Source organism: Myxocyprinus asiaticus, chromosome 42 (assembly GCF_019703515.2).
Source record: "Myxocyprinus asiaticus isolate MX2 ecotype Aquarium Trade chromosome 42, UBuf_Myxa_2, whole genome shotgun sequence".
Taxonomy (NCBI): Eukaryota; Metazoa; Chordata; class Actinopteri; order Cypriniformes; family Catostomidae; genus Myxocyprinus; species Myxocyprinus asiaticus.
Genome location: NC_059385.1, coordinates 6,753,314 through 6,771,968, shown reverse-complemented (window position 1 = coordinate 6,771,968; position 18,655 = coordinate 6,753,314). Strand labels below are relative to the sequence as shown.

The 18,655-nt window shown below is 37.3% G+C and overlaps 1 protein-coding gene across 4 annotated transcripts in view; it reads right to left on the bottom strand.

Annotated features, from left to right (window-relative positions):
• The window catches only part of cabp1b (calcium binding protein 1b), a 35,543-nt gene extending 19,520 nt beyond the window's left edge, over nt 1-16,023 (bottom strand). For 3 of the 4 annotated variants that reach the window (XM_051684636.1, XM_051684634.1, XM_051684635.1), the window contains exon 1: nt 371-877. Coding sequence is in view for 3 of the 4 variants with exons in the window: in XM_051684634.1 (XP_051540594.1) it covers nt 371-517 (147 nt within the window). In the remaining variant the exon portion in view is untranslated. Of the gene's footprint in view, nt 1-370; nt 878-15,234 lie in introns of those variants that run through there. The other variant, XM_051684633.1, reaches the window with a different exon arrangement.
• Nucleotides 16,024-18,655: the final 2,632 nt, after the last annotated feature.

The window sequence follows — 18,655 nt, the reverse complement described above, 5'->3', positions numbered from 1 at the left end:
TACTACAGATTCAATTCTTAGTTTCTTTTCTAAATGTTTTCTAACAAATACAATGGCTTTTCCTCTCCAATAGCATGCAGTTTTGCTAATACAAGAACCAACTTTAACAAACACTCAACAAATTCAACAATTGTGTTGGATCATTCAGTCTACATTTTCCATGTTGAGAATTACCATGATGATACTGTATACAGTAGCACTGTTCCTATGGAATACAGAGCACAACTATTACACTCATCACTGACAGTCCAAGCAACACAGTCCAGGTCTGGGTCTGGGACACATAACACACACAAACACACACACACACACTTTCACGCATACATTAACAGGGGGCACATAAAGGGTGCATTTACAAAGAGCATCTTACCTTCTTGGAAATATTCTTGAGCGGTGACTTAACACAGTTGCCCATAGTAAAGTCCCTTGTGCTAATTTCCTGTTTGCAAGAGTCAGTGTGGCCGTATGCACATGTGTGTACGGTTGCATGCGTGTGAGTGTATCCACATGGCTCCATGCATGGATTACGAATGAGATGAGGTCTGCAGGCTTATCTTCTAAGAAAGATGGAGTTTGGGGAGGACGTAGATGATCCAGGGGTGGTGACGCTGGACGTCAAGGTGACAGGAAGGGAGGAAATGGAATGGAAAAGAGGATAGAGGGATCAGGAAGAGAAGACATGTGTCTCAGTGTGAAGTGCTGCAAGAAGAGAAAAGCCAAGATTGCTTCTTCACTTGCTTACACACACTCTCTCTCTCTCCATCACCTTCCCTTCATTTCCCCCCTCTTCCCTCCCAGTTCACTCGCTCTTTCACTCATCCCTCCCTCCCTCTCACTCTCAGCTGCTCAGTTTTAAACCATCCATCCAAACAAGGCAAAAGAGACAAAGAGACTCGCACGGACGAGCATATCACCTTCCCCGGAGCAAGATGCTGAAGACACTAATCCAAACACACACACACACGTGCGTGCATACACAAGAGTGTGTATGAACACAGTCGATTACACGCATATGGATGTGGGGCTATGGAGCTAAAAATATCACTTGCACAGCGCTGAGTCGTGCCGCCCAGCTACGAGAGCCAAAGTTGAGATGAAAGACCGGGCGGTAAAAACACAAAAGCCGCATGAGGAAAGGTGAGGTGGTGCCACACCAGGAACGGATGCACTTAGGGCTGCCAAATCACAGTGCATTGTCCGAAGTGTCACTGCAGGTTACTAAGGGGGGATGGGATTCACCTGCTGGGCTGGCACTCGACCACCAAGCCTTATCATTTCCTGTTTGGGCCTCTGTTGATTCACTTTTTCTACATCTCTCCTTTCTTCCTCATAAGAATGAAAAATCACAAGTGAGCTCTCTTTGATATCTCAGCAGTGAGATTAATTTGAAAGAAAATTGAGATTTTGCAACCAATGGCTGATGGGGGGAGTGTTTAAGTGTTTGAAAACAGTAATTATTTTTGCAGTTTTATTCAGTGCCACTAGAGGCAAAGAAATTACACACTTCACTTTTGAAGTTTCCTGCCTCTCAGATATTTCTCCTGAGAAAAAAGTAATATCACATCTCCTGTAGAGTTTCAGCAGAGACAGGGTTCTCACTCATTTTGACCAATACATTTACTTAGTGCACTCACAAAGAGCAATTTCTAGCTAATGAAATATTTGGAGCTAAGCATAGCTAGAAAATTTTACATTGACTAGAAAAATTTCCATGACTTTTCCATGAAATTATGGGTTATGAACGCAAACATTTCTCAGCAAATTTCCCCAACACCAAATTACCACAGCTACATCCACATTAAACGTATTTGATTTTCTCTCTTCTGCAGAATACAAACGATTATTTTTAGAAGAATATCTCAGCTCTGTAGGTCCATACAATGCAAGTGACTGGTGATCAGACATTTGCAGCTCCAAAAATCACATAAAGGAAACATAAAAGTAATCCATAAGACTCCAATGGTTAAATCCATATCTTCAGAAGCGATATAATAGATGTGGGTGAGAAACAGATCAATATTTAAGTCCTTTTTTACTCTAAATTTCCACTTTCAAATTCACTTTCAGATGTTAAAGTGAAACGTCTGTAAGCAGGCACCACATGTGACTTTCAGATCTAAAAGTGAAAGTTAAAGTGGAGATTTAGAGTAAAAAAAGGACTTCAGTTTTGATCTGTTTCTCACCCCCATCTATTATGTCACTTCTGAAGATATAGATTTAACCACTTGTGTCATATGGATTACTTTTATGTTTCCTTTATGTGATTTTTGGAGCTACAATTATTCTTCTAAAAATCTTTCTTTGTGTTCTGCAGAAGAAAGAAAATCATACACATCTGAGATGGCATGAGGGTGAGTAAATGATGGGAGAATTTTAATTTTTAGGTGAAACTATCCCTTTAAGCCATAGCCAGAAAAAGATGAAAACACTTTTTAATTATTTATTATTAATAATGATTTATCATTGTTTCAAAAGAAGAAATAAAACAATAATTAAACATCCGTTCTGGCCGAAAGTAAAAAATCCTATTTATTTTCTTTATAGGTGAATTGATTTTTAACAATAACTTTTAAAGACAGTCCTGCCATTAGCTCTGGTGGCTTCAACATGGGCTGATGTTGAAGCCATCAGCCCCTGTTATTTCAACTTCGTTTTTACAATTTTTTAGTTGAGTATTGGATATCCTGGTTAAGAACTATAATACCCGTGAATCATGAAGAGAAAGATCCACCAATCAGAAAGTGGCAGCAAACAAACTGTGGCAAATGAGCTCTGCAGCAAACAATTTACATAACAACAGAGAAGCATTAAAATACTGTATGCTTAATGTAAGTATATAAATAGGCTTTCCTTGCCACCCATGCCATGATGACATCTCTGATTAATTTTCACAAAATTAGAACAAAAATCTGTTTTATTATGAAAGGCTCCTAACATGCTCATTAATGAAGCGAAATTTAGACTGAAAAAAACGTTATAGTCTAAAGGCACGTTAACTTGTACGTTACACGTAAACCTGGCTTAGCTAAACCATCTGAATCACACATCAGACAGATGAAGATAGTTTCACTTTGCTTCATTTTTGTTTTAGCGAAAGATGGCAGTGTCTGTAGTGGTGTCTCCGCAACTGTTTTTAAAATAACCACGCCTGCAAGTATGTACAGTGAATCAGGGTTTATGCGGCGCCTCTATAGCGGGCAGAGAGGCAATGCGCGGAGAGCAGGAATAAAAGCGCGTTCAGATATTTTGTATTTTAAATATGTAATCCCGTTACATGTATTCCGTTACTCCCCAACCCTGCACTTAGTATGCTGTTTACACGATCACTTAGCCAGGTGTCAGAAAGCTAGTACAAAGTTTTAGACCTCGGTCAGGACTGAATTGTCCTTCGGTCTGTATCCGGACCGGAGTCCGCCTATTGAGTACCCCTGCCCTACACTCTCAAACTAGCTATATATTTGTATATTTGTAGCAATAAAATTAAAATATAGTTTCTATACTTCTAATTCCTTTAAACAACTTTAAGTCAACAATTTTATATTTTTACACCGTTTTTAATTTAGTTTAATTCATTTGCAATGCCTAATGGGATTGAAGTACACAGTCTTGTACCTTTGTCTTTTTGTCCACTTTTCAAATACTTTTTTGCTTCAAATCAAAGTTTGTAATGCTGTGATTCACTTCGGAGCTGGTTGGTTTGGCTCATGGCTTAGAACACTTTTATGAAGGAATTTATGAAAAAAAAGAGTGGGCACAAAAATAATCTATATCGGGGATACAAACAAATAAAAAAATAAGAATATCGGTCATCTCTAAATTTAACCTTCCTGACTTATTCTCAGTTGAAGTATTTGGCTAACTCATGTTTGCTTCTGCCTCTTTCTCTCTCTCTCTCTCTCTCTCTCTCTCTCTCTGTCGGCGTGGATGATTCATCTAGATTAAGGCAGTCTCTTTACCGGAGGCTCATTGTGAACTTCAGAACACATCAGAAATCAGAGCCAGGCGCCGTCAGCTTGCATAACGTCAAGTCAGCACGAGAGCACGCGCCAGCAGCGCAGAGACACTCTCAAACACATGAACGCGCATTTCCATACATGCTCAAACTGGCTCTGTCACAACTGTGTGCTGTAATCACACAACTATAACTGTGCATGCATGGAAGTACAAATCATCCGTACATGGTGATTTAAGTAGTCTTTCCACTGCTGTAATGCTTACAGTAGTGCACCAGGTTAAATAAAAAGTTATAGTTTGGTGCTCTGGGTTGGAACCTGTTTTGTCAGTATGAAAGTACCAGCATGTCTACGCTATTTAAGTAACATTGTCTGTTTCAGACAATCACACACAAAATTGTTCATTTTGCAGAACTGCTTTGCATCCATTAAACATGCATGATGCAAAGCCACTGTGTGTCCTACTAACTGACAGATAGTACCAGACAATGTATTTCTAAAATGGATATTTCACCCAAAAATGAAAACTGCATCATTGTTATTCACCCTCATATCATTAGACAGAATGTTTACACTGAACAAACGCAGGATGTATGATTAACTAAATCATATTATTTGTGATCTACACAACAAAGTTGTGTTTCTCTTTTAAACTTGTTTTCATTGCTTTCGATTAATGCAATTGTCCAAAGTGTGCACACTTCTAGATAGTATCTAATGTTATTTTGGGATTTAAAACTGATTCTGTTACGCTGGGTTACCATTGTGGTAAAAAGTGGAGCTTTTGTTTAGGTTGAGACAGGTACACAAATCACATGCTGCGTGTTGCTTTACACAATTACTACTTAGCATTTAGGATACTAATATATACTATTGCTAGCTAAAATTGCCATCCAGCATAACCTATAGCATAAATCATTAATGTGACACACACACACACAAAAAAAAAACATTATGTAAAAACTAAAGAAAATAATCATGTTAGGGACACATAATATCACTTTGAGGCTGAAAAGGAAAGTTCACTCAAAAATGTAAATTCTCTCATCATTTACTCACCCTCATGCCAGTGCAAATGTGTGAATTTCTTTCTTCTGCAGAACACAAAGAAGATTTTTAGAAGGATATTTCAGCTCTGTTGGTCCATACAATGCAAGTGAATGGTGGCCAGAACTTTGAATCTCCAAAAATCACATATTGTCAGCATAAAAGTAATCCATATGACTCCAGTGATTAAATCCATATCTTCAAAAGAGATGTGATAGGCATGGGTGAGAACCAGATCAATATTTAAGTCCTTTTACTATAAATCTTCACTTCCACACTTCTTCTGATTTTTGGCGATTCACATTCTTTGTACATATTGCCACCTACTGGTACCTACCTGGTCAAAGATGAAGATTTATGGTAAAAAAAAAGAACTTAAATATTGGTCTGTTTCTCACCCACACCTATCATATCATTTCAGAAGACATGGATTTAAACACTGGAATCTTATGGATTACTTTGATGTTGACTTTATGTAATTTTTGGCAATTCAAAGTTCAGGTCACCATTCAATTGCATTTTATGAAATATTCTTCTAAAAATCTTTGTTTGTGTTCAGCAGAAGAAAGAAAGTCATCAACATCTGGGATGTCATGAGGGTGAGTAAATCATCTTTGGGTGAACTATCACTTTAAGTAGCCTCTTAATTCCATTACGTTAAAATTATGTGAACAAATTAAGTTTTCTGACAACGAATTAATGAGCTAAACCAAGAGGAAAAATATGTTGATGTAACTTAATTGATTCATGTGGAACCGATATACATGATTAAATCATGTAAATTTAAAGGCATTTTTTTTTTTTTTTTTTTTTGCAGTGCAGTTGCACAGCCATTTTGAGCTCCAAAACTGACTAAAAAGCAGCGTCTTGAGTGCTAGGACTGCATGATGCATATAGACTACTTTTATGGTGCTTTTATGATCCTTTTTGGAGCTTGGCAGTTCATTGTATAAAGAACAGCAGTGTGATATTTTTCTAAACATTTCCTTTTGTGTTCCACAGAAGAAAGAAAGTCAAACAAGTTTGGAACAACATCACAGTGAGAACACAACATTTTTAGTGAACTTTTTTTTTAAACAGTGCTGTATAACACATAAAAGCAAACAAGAGCCATTTTTCTCATGGAAATTAACATAAAATAGAGAAGAAACCGGTACGAAACGGCAGCATGACATGCATACACACAGGCCATATATCAGCCACACACAAAATGGATCATTCTGACAGTAATAAGTACTTCGTATTATCGATGTGAGGTCAGGGATAATCCCATTGGAAACGGTGACAGGCAGCCAGTTAGACATGAGCAGAGAAACAGGCAGATAGATTCACATTTGTCTGTGCTGCACTGACTGCATTTGAGTAATGCATACACACATACATACAGTACAGTACATACATTGTTCCACAGTAGCTGTTCTATAATAAAATAAAAAAAATGTGTCTGACCTTGAGACTACTTACCGGAAAGCAAGAAAGACTGAATGTCTATATGAGTCTATCTATTCACTATTTCCAGAATGGCTCAGGTCCTTCCTTCAATATAGGTCTTTGCGATTTTTTCCCCCGCCTGTTTTATTGTACACCATGCACAATTTCAGTGTGAATAATTAGAAAAGCAAGAGCACTTCTGTCCAAATTGTGCATGACAAATTACGTGCCAAAATCTAATACTTAGGACTGAGTGTTGTTCTAATCCCTAACACAAAGTGTGAGCAATAGTAATACTTATAAGGTTTCAGTTGAGTGATAAACAGATATCATCTAATGGGCACCCTTTTAATAAAAAGTCAGAATTCTTTGGGGTTTCTATACCAAAACAAAGATAAAAAATAATTTTAAAGTCTTAATCTGATTTGAAATATTGAACAGGTTATACGCTTTAATACACATTTCATGTCGATTTCTCAAAGAGGAGCTGGAATTCCTCTGAATTAAACATCTTAAAATATTCATTCACGTTCTTCTAAGAGCATCAAAAATGTAGCAGCTCTTCAGAAGTGTTGTTCCTTTCCTCATCTGAACTCTTCATTTATATCTGGTTTCACTTTATCTCTGGTTTTGTCTTTACCTCTACTCAATCCTTCGCATTCACCTGCCGTTCCTCAGTGTCAATTGCTCGCCTTAGGTAGCTCGAAACGTCCCAGGCAGTGATATGTTTTGTTGCTATGAAGACTTGTGCTAAACACACAGACAAATATTGTATCGTTACCAGACAGCATTGAGGTAAAATGGCAGACAGCGTTAGGAAGTCTAAAGTTTTGCTGCTGAAATCGGTCTGTGCTTAACTAAATTTGAACCACTGCCACCAGTGGCTGAAGCTGGAAGTGTTGTTGAAGTGAAATTTACATTTATGCATTTGGCAGACACTTTTATCCAAAGCAACTTACAGTGCACTTATTACAGGGACAATCCCCCTGGAGCAACCTGGAGTTAAGTGCCTTGCTCAAGGACACAATGGAGGTGGCTGTGGGGATTGAACCGGCAACCTTCTGATTACCAGTTATGTGCTTTAGCACCACTCACAAGTGAAATGTTCACAGGGTGGAGCCAAAAGCAAGTTTTATATATTTAGTTGTAAAGGATGTCATATAGTCAACAAGAATGCATAATTTATTAACTCTACCCCCTAACCCAAACTCCATTCCTTAACCTACTGTAACTGTCAGTGGAGTACAATTTTAATTTAACTTCCACATCACTCTCACCATTATTGATGTGAACAAGATTACTTTTCAGTTTATACAGGATTGTTAGTACCACAGGGAAAGGTGAATGCTTTTGAAATGTCTGATGGGAATGACACTTAATTCGGTAGTAATTCGGCAGTATGGGGTCAATTTCAGGGTACATGAACATTCAGAAGCAGCATTTCGATAACCTGTGTGATCATCTTGTAAATGGAGAGCAAACAGAGACTTTTGCTTGAAGGAATATTCCGGGTTCAAAACAAGTTAAGCTCAATCGACAGCATTTGTGGCATAATGCTGAATACCACAAAAATTAATTTAGACTAGTCCCTCCTTTTCTATAAAAACAACAACAACAAAAAAAAAAACAGCAAAAATCTGAGTTACAGTGAGTGTTAAAATACTCAAAAGTATTCCACAAGACTGAAACAATATGCGAGTTAACATGATTTTATTGTGATAAAATCACTTAAAACAACCTTACAGCACAAATAATACTCAAGTTTTAACAGAAGATTAATGTAAATGCTTTAAGAAAATAATAGGTTTCACATTTCTATCTTTAAAGCCTTCAAAAATTGGCCCCATTTACCCCATTTACCCATTTACATTGTAAGTGCCTCACTGTAACCTCGATATTTGCCTTTTTTAAAGAAAAGAAGCCATTATGGCTATTATGAAGAAAGGGACCATTATGGGAACATCAAGGGAACATTATGCTGTTGATTGAGCTTAGCATATATTAAACCAAAAGAACAGATCACCCAACTACGTCAGTTGTCATTTTTTGGAGCCTGACAGCATCCATTCCCATTCACTTTCATTGTATGGAAAAGAGCAGCAGGACATCCTGCTAAACATCTCTTTTCTGTTCCACATACGAATAAATTCATAAAGCTTGGAACGCTATGAAACTGATTGACAAGTGATCACAGACATTTTATCAAATTCTCATCAAATTGTCTCTGAACTATGCTGTCCACATTCATTTAACAGCTCTATTCTCATGTCAACAATTGTCAAATTTGTTGCTATTTTTATTTCTCTGAAGGAATGAAGCATAACTGAGAACTCAATTAAGTCTCCTGAGCTATGAAAGATCACTCTCCAAGCAATAAAAAAATTTCCTCTGGGATGTGCCGAGGAAGAAATTTCATGGTCTGTTCTCTCTTTCTATGTCTCTCTCTCGATTACGCAGACTGAAAAAGGCTTAGAAATTCAACATCTCCACGGGTGAAAAAAACCCACTTTGGCTTCTATAAATAGCGCAGGACATGTAGATTGTATTGAAAACACAAAATGACGTAGAATTTACAGCATAGCTAGTATCGCGTATTCAACCATCCTCTTTTCGTTCACCTCTCTAAGCCCGAATCTTTCAATTAGCCCCCCCCCCCCTCGCAAGGTCGGTCTGACCCAGTTGGGCTAGAGAGGGAGGGTGGGAGTGAAAGAATGCTTCTGAAAAAGCCAAAAAAATGAACAAAAATGGAGACAAACGAGTAAGAGGCAGAGCTAAGTGGTACTGCATCATCTGCCTTTTTCGAACAGTGAGTCTTTCTTACATAAGACATCAGGGTCTATCATGATTCTACAGTACTTTGTCCATTCTCCTTTTAACTCTTTCTTTCTTCATATCTTCATTTCCTGCATCCCTCCAATCACAGACTCCAACAGGGACAGGCAGATAGAAGCAAGCTGACAAGGAACGAACAAATGTCATTTTGCAAAAAAAGAAAAAAAAACTTGCATAATCGGTAAATCTGTCTGGTTTTCCATCTTAACATCTTTACAACAAGATATATTTAATTAAAAGTATATTTCAGCCAAAATTCTGAAAATTCTGTCATAATTTACTAACCCTCATGTCGTTCAAAACCTGTATGACTTCTTTTTTTCTCAGTGGAACACAAAAGGAGATGTTGGGCAGTATGTATTCATGTCTCAGTCACTATTCACTTTCATTGTATGGAGAAAAGAAACATGAAAAACATACACATGAGGAAAAGACTGAGACTGTAACTGTAACAGGCACTGGAAAACAACACAAAAATACCCATTAAAAATGCTTTAGCAGTGCATTTAGTTATTAGGAAGTAGTTGTGCATCTACACCACTAATCACCAGTTATCTCAGCTCCAGCTCTGCCAAAGCTCACTCGCCTGAGACGGGCAGCCCCTGCTGGCAGAGGAAGGGCATCGATCTGAAATACTCCTGTCTTCTTCTCTTGGCTCACAGTGAAAACAGTGATGCATCAATGGTAGCACATTTTTAAAACCGTGTTAGTGGCATAACACATTGTTAGTGAGCGTTAAATCAGGTCAAGTGATGATAGGGTTTGGATATTAATCTCTTTTGCCTCGAGAAAGCGTTAGAGGAAGATTGTGAGCAGAGGGAAGGAGAAGACTTCTGCGACCCACAGTGGCTGAAAGGGTCCTGTCAAGAAAGCCTACCAAAGAAGATGCTGGGCAAGTCATTGTTGAAAGTAGTTTAGAATGACATCCTCTAAGAAAATCCTATAATACTGCCTATTATATTCCAATTTATTAAATTACATCAAAGAAATCAGTAAGTGTTTGGAGTGCATATTTGTTGTCCATTAATAAATAAATATGCAATCTGTCTACAAAGTGAACAAAAGTGGTGCCAATATTAAAGGAATATTAAAGTATAAAGTTTTAACGAAGTAATATCAAAGCTTTTTACACATATTTCCTATCGAAAACACTGCCATATCATTTGACAGCAAAAAACCTGTTTACCACATTTCTATCAACAAGAGTTGCACTAGTTCTTATATACAGTATTTAAAATAATTAAAATAAAATTTTATCAGATTAGGGTGCATTGGCTAACAATAGCAGAGCCTTATTTGTGCTAAATGAAACCCCTTTTTAGAGAGCATGAAGAATGTACAATCTAAATAATTACGGATCATTTAAGGTTCTATAATGACACTAATATTTAAATTTAGAATCATGTCTACCTAGAGGGAATATTTCAGGTTCAGTACAAGTCAAGCTCAAACAACAGCGTTTGTGGCAGAATATTGATTACCACAAAAATTTTGTAAGTGCCTCACTGTAACCACAATTTTTGAGTTTTTAAAATAACAGAGTGGCAAATTTATATATATATATATTTTAGTGGTAATAAATATTATGCCACAAATGCTGTCAGTTGAGCTTAACTTGTACTGAACCCAAAATATTCATTTTAGAGCATTATTTATGCTCAGATTATTCTTTGTTTTGGCCTTTAAGCTTCTCTACACCTGCACTAGGCGCCTGTTCTTTATAGAATCTAAAACAAATGTGTTCTATATCTTTGTTACAACCCAAAGAACCCAAATCGGTTGCTATTTAGAACTATTTTTCTTAAGAGTGTGCAAGAACCATAAACCCCAAAACAAAGAAGCACATCAGCATAAAAAGTTATTCTAGATTGAACAGTTAATATCATTAAAGTAACTTTAAGGAACCCTACTTTTTTACTTTGAGTGTGTATATCTACAACATGCATGTATATTTAAAATACTGGTTGATTTTAAATTGAAAATTAAAATAAATCAGTATTATAAATGCTGATGATCATTTTAACACTAATGGGGAACCCCTTCTACAGAAATAGCGTAATATATCCTGAAATATACATTACAACTGCCTTATCATGGTAATGTGTTATGATCAAATCCTCTCTTTAGTTTCAGAGGTTTCAAACCCCACATGTCAGTTAGCTATAATGGATTTGAATATTTTCACTCCAGCACAAAAGACATCTTTCCCCTCTCCTCTCTAATCAGGTCTTGAGCTGCTATATTTAGCGGCTGCTGGCGGAGAATGATTCCTGTAGGGATTGTATGCAGCCTTGATGTTACATAAGAAAATATAAAACACAGCATTTGAGGAATATCAATCCACTACAAGGGAAAAAATAGACACGTTGGCACTTTAAATAAAGCAGCATTTCTGTTCACATTAAGATGGAGGTTTTTTTGGGCGATTGGAGCTTATATACATGCATAAACACAGTGCTTGCCATCATAATCATTTGTCACGTCAGTCCTGGCTGAATATGCCCAAAAGAAACGTTCTGCTTTTCAACTTTTGTGTAGGTCTACAATGAGGATTCGTGTAAAAACGACATTTACAAGCCAAATACTAATGATGCCTGGGAGGCGTGTAGTACACAGGAAAAGTGTCAAAACTAAGACACACCGAAGTGGCTTCCTGAAAATACTGAATCATTGGTTTCTGAATGTTAGAAAAGACTGATGATGTCTGTGAGTGGGTTTGGCAACAGAACTGGCTTTTTGTGGTGTGATTCTGAAAATAGTGATAGGGTGTAGTCCCTGCCTAAATACGTAAATGAAAACTGAAACCCCTGAAGTGGCTTCTTGGCAGGGGCAGACTGGGAAGAAAATTCGGCCCGGGATTTTACATAGAAACTGGCTCAAAAGTTGTTGAGCGGGGCGGGGTGGCGCGTTCTGCATAACGCGGTGGCCCATGCGGCCCCATTTCACGGCCGGCCCACCGGGAAAAGTCCCGGTTCTCCCAATGGCCAGTCCGCCACTGCTTCTTGGTAATAGTGTGATTGTACCTATTCCCTAAGTGGTGTCCATGTTCAAAATTGTAATGACATCCTGCAAAATAGGTTTTGAAAACATTCAATGTGATTCAAACATATACTACAATTGTGAGTTCCCTCACACCTTTTAAAAATGCTCTTTCCAGACAAATGCCTTTCTTCTCACATTTCAAATTGATGAAGCGTGAAGCAGAGTAGTTTAATTTTAGCAGAATAGTTGCCTGTTTTCCCTCTGTGATAGACAACAGCAGAAGAAGCTGATGGAAACCACTTTGTTATTAAATTAGAGTTATGAATCATGAACATGTTGTGACAAGTCCCATTCTAAAATGCTCAATGTGAAATAAGTTTAACAAGTCTTCTACGGCTAAAAAAAACAATAACATCATAATCAAACAAATAAAAGAACTAATTTTCATGTTACGTATTTTCCTCCCTGTATAGAAGTCCATTAGAAGAAATATTTCTAAAGTGGCTTAATGCACAACTTTGCGCTTTGCGTTTAGATTCTAAGCTCACCCCTTTATACAGAACATAAGCAGTATTCATAATCAAGAAGGTACAAGTAAATGTTAATCTATTAAGGCCACTGTCTCAGTACATTAAACTATGTATATCTTTTTTATAATGGGATAGAATAAGAGAAAAAGACTTAAGGTAAATTTAGTGTTAAGTGTTTTGATTATGGGAAAATCCTTTTGCTTTTGCAGTGTACTAAGGTTTGAAGGAAAGTATGTGTTCCAAGGTTGTCGCTTTAATTCATTAAGTAACATTAAACTGTTTTCATAGAAAAAGTTTCTATGGGGAAGAAAAAAGAACCACATACTGTACATTTATATCAATAGCATATCAAAATATTATATCAAAAGTTACACTGAAAAATGATGAGAAAAATTTACTACATTTATTTGAAAGTTTTTCTAAGTAAATTGTAATGCTCTAAATGATGTAAAATCTACATAAATTTATGACATAATGATTGAAGTGAGAGAGTAAATTTAACTTAAACATTTCAGTCACATTTACTTACAAATCTGATGTACATGGTATTCAAATAAGCTCAGTAAAACTGAAAAGATCATTTTACTAGAACATTATGCATTTTGAACTTCTGTTATAAATATGTTAAATAATGTACCACATGACAAATGGAAGCTTTCCACAAGAAAGCTGCATGCATGCTATGTAGTTTATTATACACCATCACCTTGCATTATTGGCAGTGGAATCACAATATAGAGCTGCGCACGCAGACCTCAACACTTGGTGTACAAAACACAATTTCTTTTTTTGTTTTTTCATGAACAGGTAATTTTTAGTAGAAAATGCACTTAAGACTTACCAAAACAAGTAGTTACTAAACGTAACAATATAATCAACAATAACAATTGTGTAAATTAACTTGCAAACTGTAAAAACATGCAAGCTTTTTAAATATTCGAGCCCGGCGCATGCTGGGAAACACAGCTTCAAAAAGTTAAGTAAAATGTACTTATTTTGTCTACCACTGAAATTTGCTCAAATTAGCAAATACATATGATGAGGTTTTCTACTTTAGGGTTAATACATGATGATGACGCATTGTGAAAATAACAATCATAAATAATATTTACTTATAAGCTAGAGCATTAATTTTTACACATTTTAATTAAAAACAAATGCAGAGTTTACTTAATATTTTTAAGTTCACGCTTTAACTTTTTCAGTGTAGAAAGTACTTCATCGTTAATGCTAAATTTAATCAAATTAGCGAATAAATATGACAAGGTTTTCTACTTTTGGATTGTTCCATGATGATGCATTGAAAAATAACAATCTAGAAATCATAAATATTATTTACTTATAAGCTACAGCATACATTTTTACATGTTTGAATTAAAAACAAAAGTTTAATTTACTTAATATTATTAAGTTCACACATTAACTTATTAGTGTAGAAAGTATTTAATCTTTTCTGCTGAACTTCACCACAAAATATTTTTTTTCAGTAACACTGAAAACTCTTATATCTTAACTCTTACAATATGCATATCAGTTATTCATACTTTATTGTAATATTTCTGTGGTTTTAGATTTGACAGTACTGGGTCAAACCAACCACAATTTGACTTGTCCACATTTTTTTTGTCTCTAAACTCTGAACCAAACCTGACACTTCTCGTAGAGACTTCTCAGTTTCACTTTCATCATTAAACCTTTATGCATAATTCAGTTGTGTCATCACAATATGATTATAGAGAGATCAAATACCCAAATACTGGACGTTCCAAATGCTATCCAGTTACACATTATTCAAAAAGTCTACTATGAGGTACTGTGATGCATAAAAAAGTTTTGGTACTACAGCATAAATCATGATGCAGTTGACCAGTGTTAGGCTATTTTGTTAAATAAACAAGAGACAACATTAGACATTTAGATAAAATGTTATTGCAAGTAAAGTAGATTTATTGCAGCGAGAGTCCCTAACCCGAATGTAACTCTCGGTTCATTGCCTCGCTCAAGGACACAATTTTTTAACAGTTCATGAATTACACCTGGTAGGGTTTGAACATGCAACAATTTAGTTACCAACCCAGATCTTAAGCCATTGGACTACACCAACATCTATGGCACCTTTTAGATTTAGGAAAGTCCCAAACGTCTGAGCTAAATCCAAATTCAAAAAATGAAGGAAAGTGGCCATTTACATTTTAACACTCCATCAACCACCTGTTGAGTTTTTCCACTCACTTTTGAAAAGCAGATGCTCTGTGCTTTGTTTAGCACATTTTGTAGTGTTAATGAAGAAGTGGCTTATAAATTAAAGATTGTAGGTTCAAACCCCAGAGGGTTTGATTCATGAACACAACAATTAATGTCCCTGATCAAGACACATTCCCTGTAATAATATGATAAAAGCATCATCCGCTAAAAGACTAGTTAGTATAGTTAGTGGTATAGTAGAGTTGATGCTATACCTGTCCGAAGACTGATTTAACTATCGGATGAAGGTCTGCATCAAGGGCACCGCTGTACGCGCTCGCTCTCCCGGGGACGCGCATGCTGCCGGGCTGGAGTGGTGCTGATGCTGGAGGTGAACTGGAAGTGAGGCTCTGATTCGAGCCGATCCGATGCTTGTCCTTTGTTTCAAAGAACAACAGAGCTTCGTCCGAGACCTTGGAGAGAGATGTTGTCGGCGAAGGCGTCCTGCTGGTGCGGGAACTCCTGTGGTGTTGCACCGGAGGGTCAATTTTGTGATGGTGCTGTGATGGTTTGCGGTGTTCTTTGGCGTGCCGGTCCGGTCCATCCTCCTGATAAGATCCGTCTTGACATTGAAACTTATCCGGTCTTCTTCCACCACCACCACCACCCACCTCCGTTTCTGGCGTGTTTAGGCTGGCACAAGGGTCTCCGGGCGGTGGCATCGCACACTTCGCTCCAGCAGGAATCCTCGTTGCCGCCTCCCGCGTGCCGGTGGCTTGCGGGTTCGGCGCGGTTGCTGGATTTCCGGTTCATCGGCACTGTATTGGATTTGATGAGGGATGTGGTGGATTCGCTTTTCGGAAGCGAGGAGCTCATTTTTGACCACTCGAAATCGGCAAACTCGTAAAGTTTTACAGTTGGCGCAGCAAAAAAAAAAAAAAAAAAAAGAAGAAGAAGTGGTATTTAAACGCGTTCGTGAGCAGACGGGAATTGCACCGGTAAAAGCTCGTTTAAGGACTTTATAGAGCGCGAGAGCGTCGCACAGGTCGCACGCACAGGTTGAAGCTGCTTGGTGTTAATGGCCCCATTGAGCGCGCGCTACCATAATTTAGCATTCATCAGTGAAGCTCTCTCTCTCTCTATCTCTCTCTCTCTCTCTCTCTGTCGCACGCTCGCTCTCTGTCTCTCCCAGGACCAAAAGTTACGTCAAACTGCCTTGCAAAGCCATTAAAGTATATGTAAAGGACGTCAAAAATAATTAATGATAGTGGGACATGCTTACAGACACTTCTGTGTAGGCGAATTGAATACAGCTGTCTTTCTTTTAACCCTTATTTTCTGATGAGATTGACTAAACTATATGTATGGGATCTCAGAGACCGAACATAACATGAGTGCCACAGGCAGGAAAAATCTAACATTGATAACAAATGACGAATATTTCTATTATCTTTATTTAAAGGGACAGTTCACCCAAATATTTCTCTCATCATTATTTGCTCACCTTCATCGCAGATATGTATGACTTTCTTACTTCTGCAGAACACAAATGAAGATTTTTAGGACAACATCTCAGCTCTGTAGGTCCATACAATGCAAGTGAATGCTGGCCAAAATTTTAAAGCTCCAAAAAGCACACAAATCCATCATAAAAGTAATCCACATGACTCAGTGGGTTAAATCCATGTCTTCAGAATTGATATGATATGTGGGGGAGAGAAACAGATGAATAAGTCCTTTTTATACTATAAATCTCCACATTTGAACAGCCCCGATCAGTAGGTAGCGATATGCATGAAGAATGCAAATCGGCAAAAAAAAAAAAAAAAAAAACAACAAAAGAAGAAGAATTTGGAAGTGAAAGTGGAAATTTATAGAAGAAGAAAAAAAAGCACTTGAATATTGATTTGTTTCTCACCCACACCTATTATATTGCTTCAGAAGACATAGATTTAACCAGTGGAGTCTTATGGGTTACTTTTATGCTGCCTTTATGTGCTTTTTGGAGCTTCAAAGTTCTGGCCACCATTCACTTGCATTGAATGGACCAACAGAGTTAAGAAATTCTTCTAAAAATCCTCATTTGTGTCCTGCAGAAGATAGTCACACATCTGGGATGGCCTGACTGTGTGTAAATGATGAGAGAATTTTCATTTGTGGGTAAACTGTTCCTTTAACCATTAATCCATTTACATGCAGTGTTCCCTTTATTATATCACAATGTCTTACCTAATAGTCTTACCTAATAAATTTTGTTCTATTCACACTTTAAATTTTATTGTGACTTTTCATATCAAGAGATTTGGCCAAGACTAAATCTACAACCTGCAACGTTTCCTTTAATGTGTGGTGGGAAATGTTCTTCCAAGAACTTTAGTCCAAAAATATTCATTCTCACTTTTGAATGATGTCTTTGAGCCATTCACCAGGCAAAACATGTCAGTCTAGAAATCTCTACAACTGATGTACTGTACCATGGACAGAATTGCTTACCATGCTCGTTTTTGAAGGACAGCGCAATCAAATGTAGTGAGTTTTGATGGACATTGCATGCTGTGCCATTATGTAAGACCACAGACTTCTTATAATACACTTTTAATGACCTCTTTTTGCACTGATGTAAGACAGGACTGAAGCATGCATACACTGCGTTAGCTACATAATGGACGAATTGGCTAAAAGCAGACAAGATGTTTTGTGTCCATACAGAATTCCCATCTGGTTGCTTATTTTCCTTCAGTCTCAGAGCAGCTGCGTAGGGAGTTCAGGCAAATTGAAAGCACTTATATGTATAATGTCACTATATGGACCCAATTAAAGGAACACAAACTCCATTTCCGGAGTGGGTGTGAGATGTCAAAAAGAGCAGCTTCTGCCCCTCACAGTATCCTGGGAGTCTGTGTTCACTGACATCTGTGTCTCCATCTCACTTGCTCCAGGGAAAGAGGGAATCTTTCGCTTCATCTCACTATCTCCAACCCCACATCACTTCTTCCTTCCTTTTTGATCGACATGCCTCCTCTGGTCTCACCTACTTCCTATCTGCCCATTTAACAACTTTAATACTGGTTGTTTCATACTATACAAAAGTCTTTTGAGTTCTTTCATTCTTTCGAGGTATTTTTGCTTGGCTCTCAACTTTTATTGGGCAGAAATAGTGAAATTTTAGTTTCATCAAAGAGACGCCCCCCTCCCACCTCTGTCTTTCTGCAGCAGGGGACACTAAAGCCCCAGGGTTTAATCTGGCCCATTTGCATTCAAGGGAGCAAAAGGGAAAAAAACAAGATGTGTTCATATTTCACACTCCAATAAACAGAAAAACAGACTAAGTTTCATAAACTACATTATCACACTTTAATACATGCGTTATCTGGTATTTCTCTCTTTTTCCTGATAATTAGTGGTTAATATTACCACAATTATTGCTCATCTTTGGGTTAAGGATTTGACAACATAGTCTCATGACAACTTGGAATAATTCGTACGAGATGGCGAAATTGTAAGATATCGTTCAATTTGGCTCATACGACTTTTATTCCCATAGAGACTAACCAATCAATACACCGAATTTCAAATCGATACAATACACGCATTAAAATTTGTTTACTTATCCCATAGTGATTTATGCAGTACAAATGACTGATGTTGTCACAAGATGGATGAGATGGAGGACCTAAATGCAGGAGGTGATGTCAA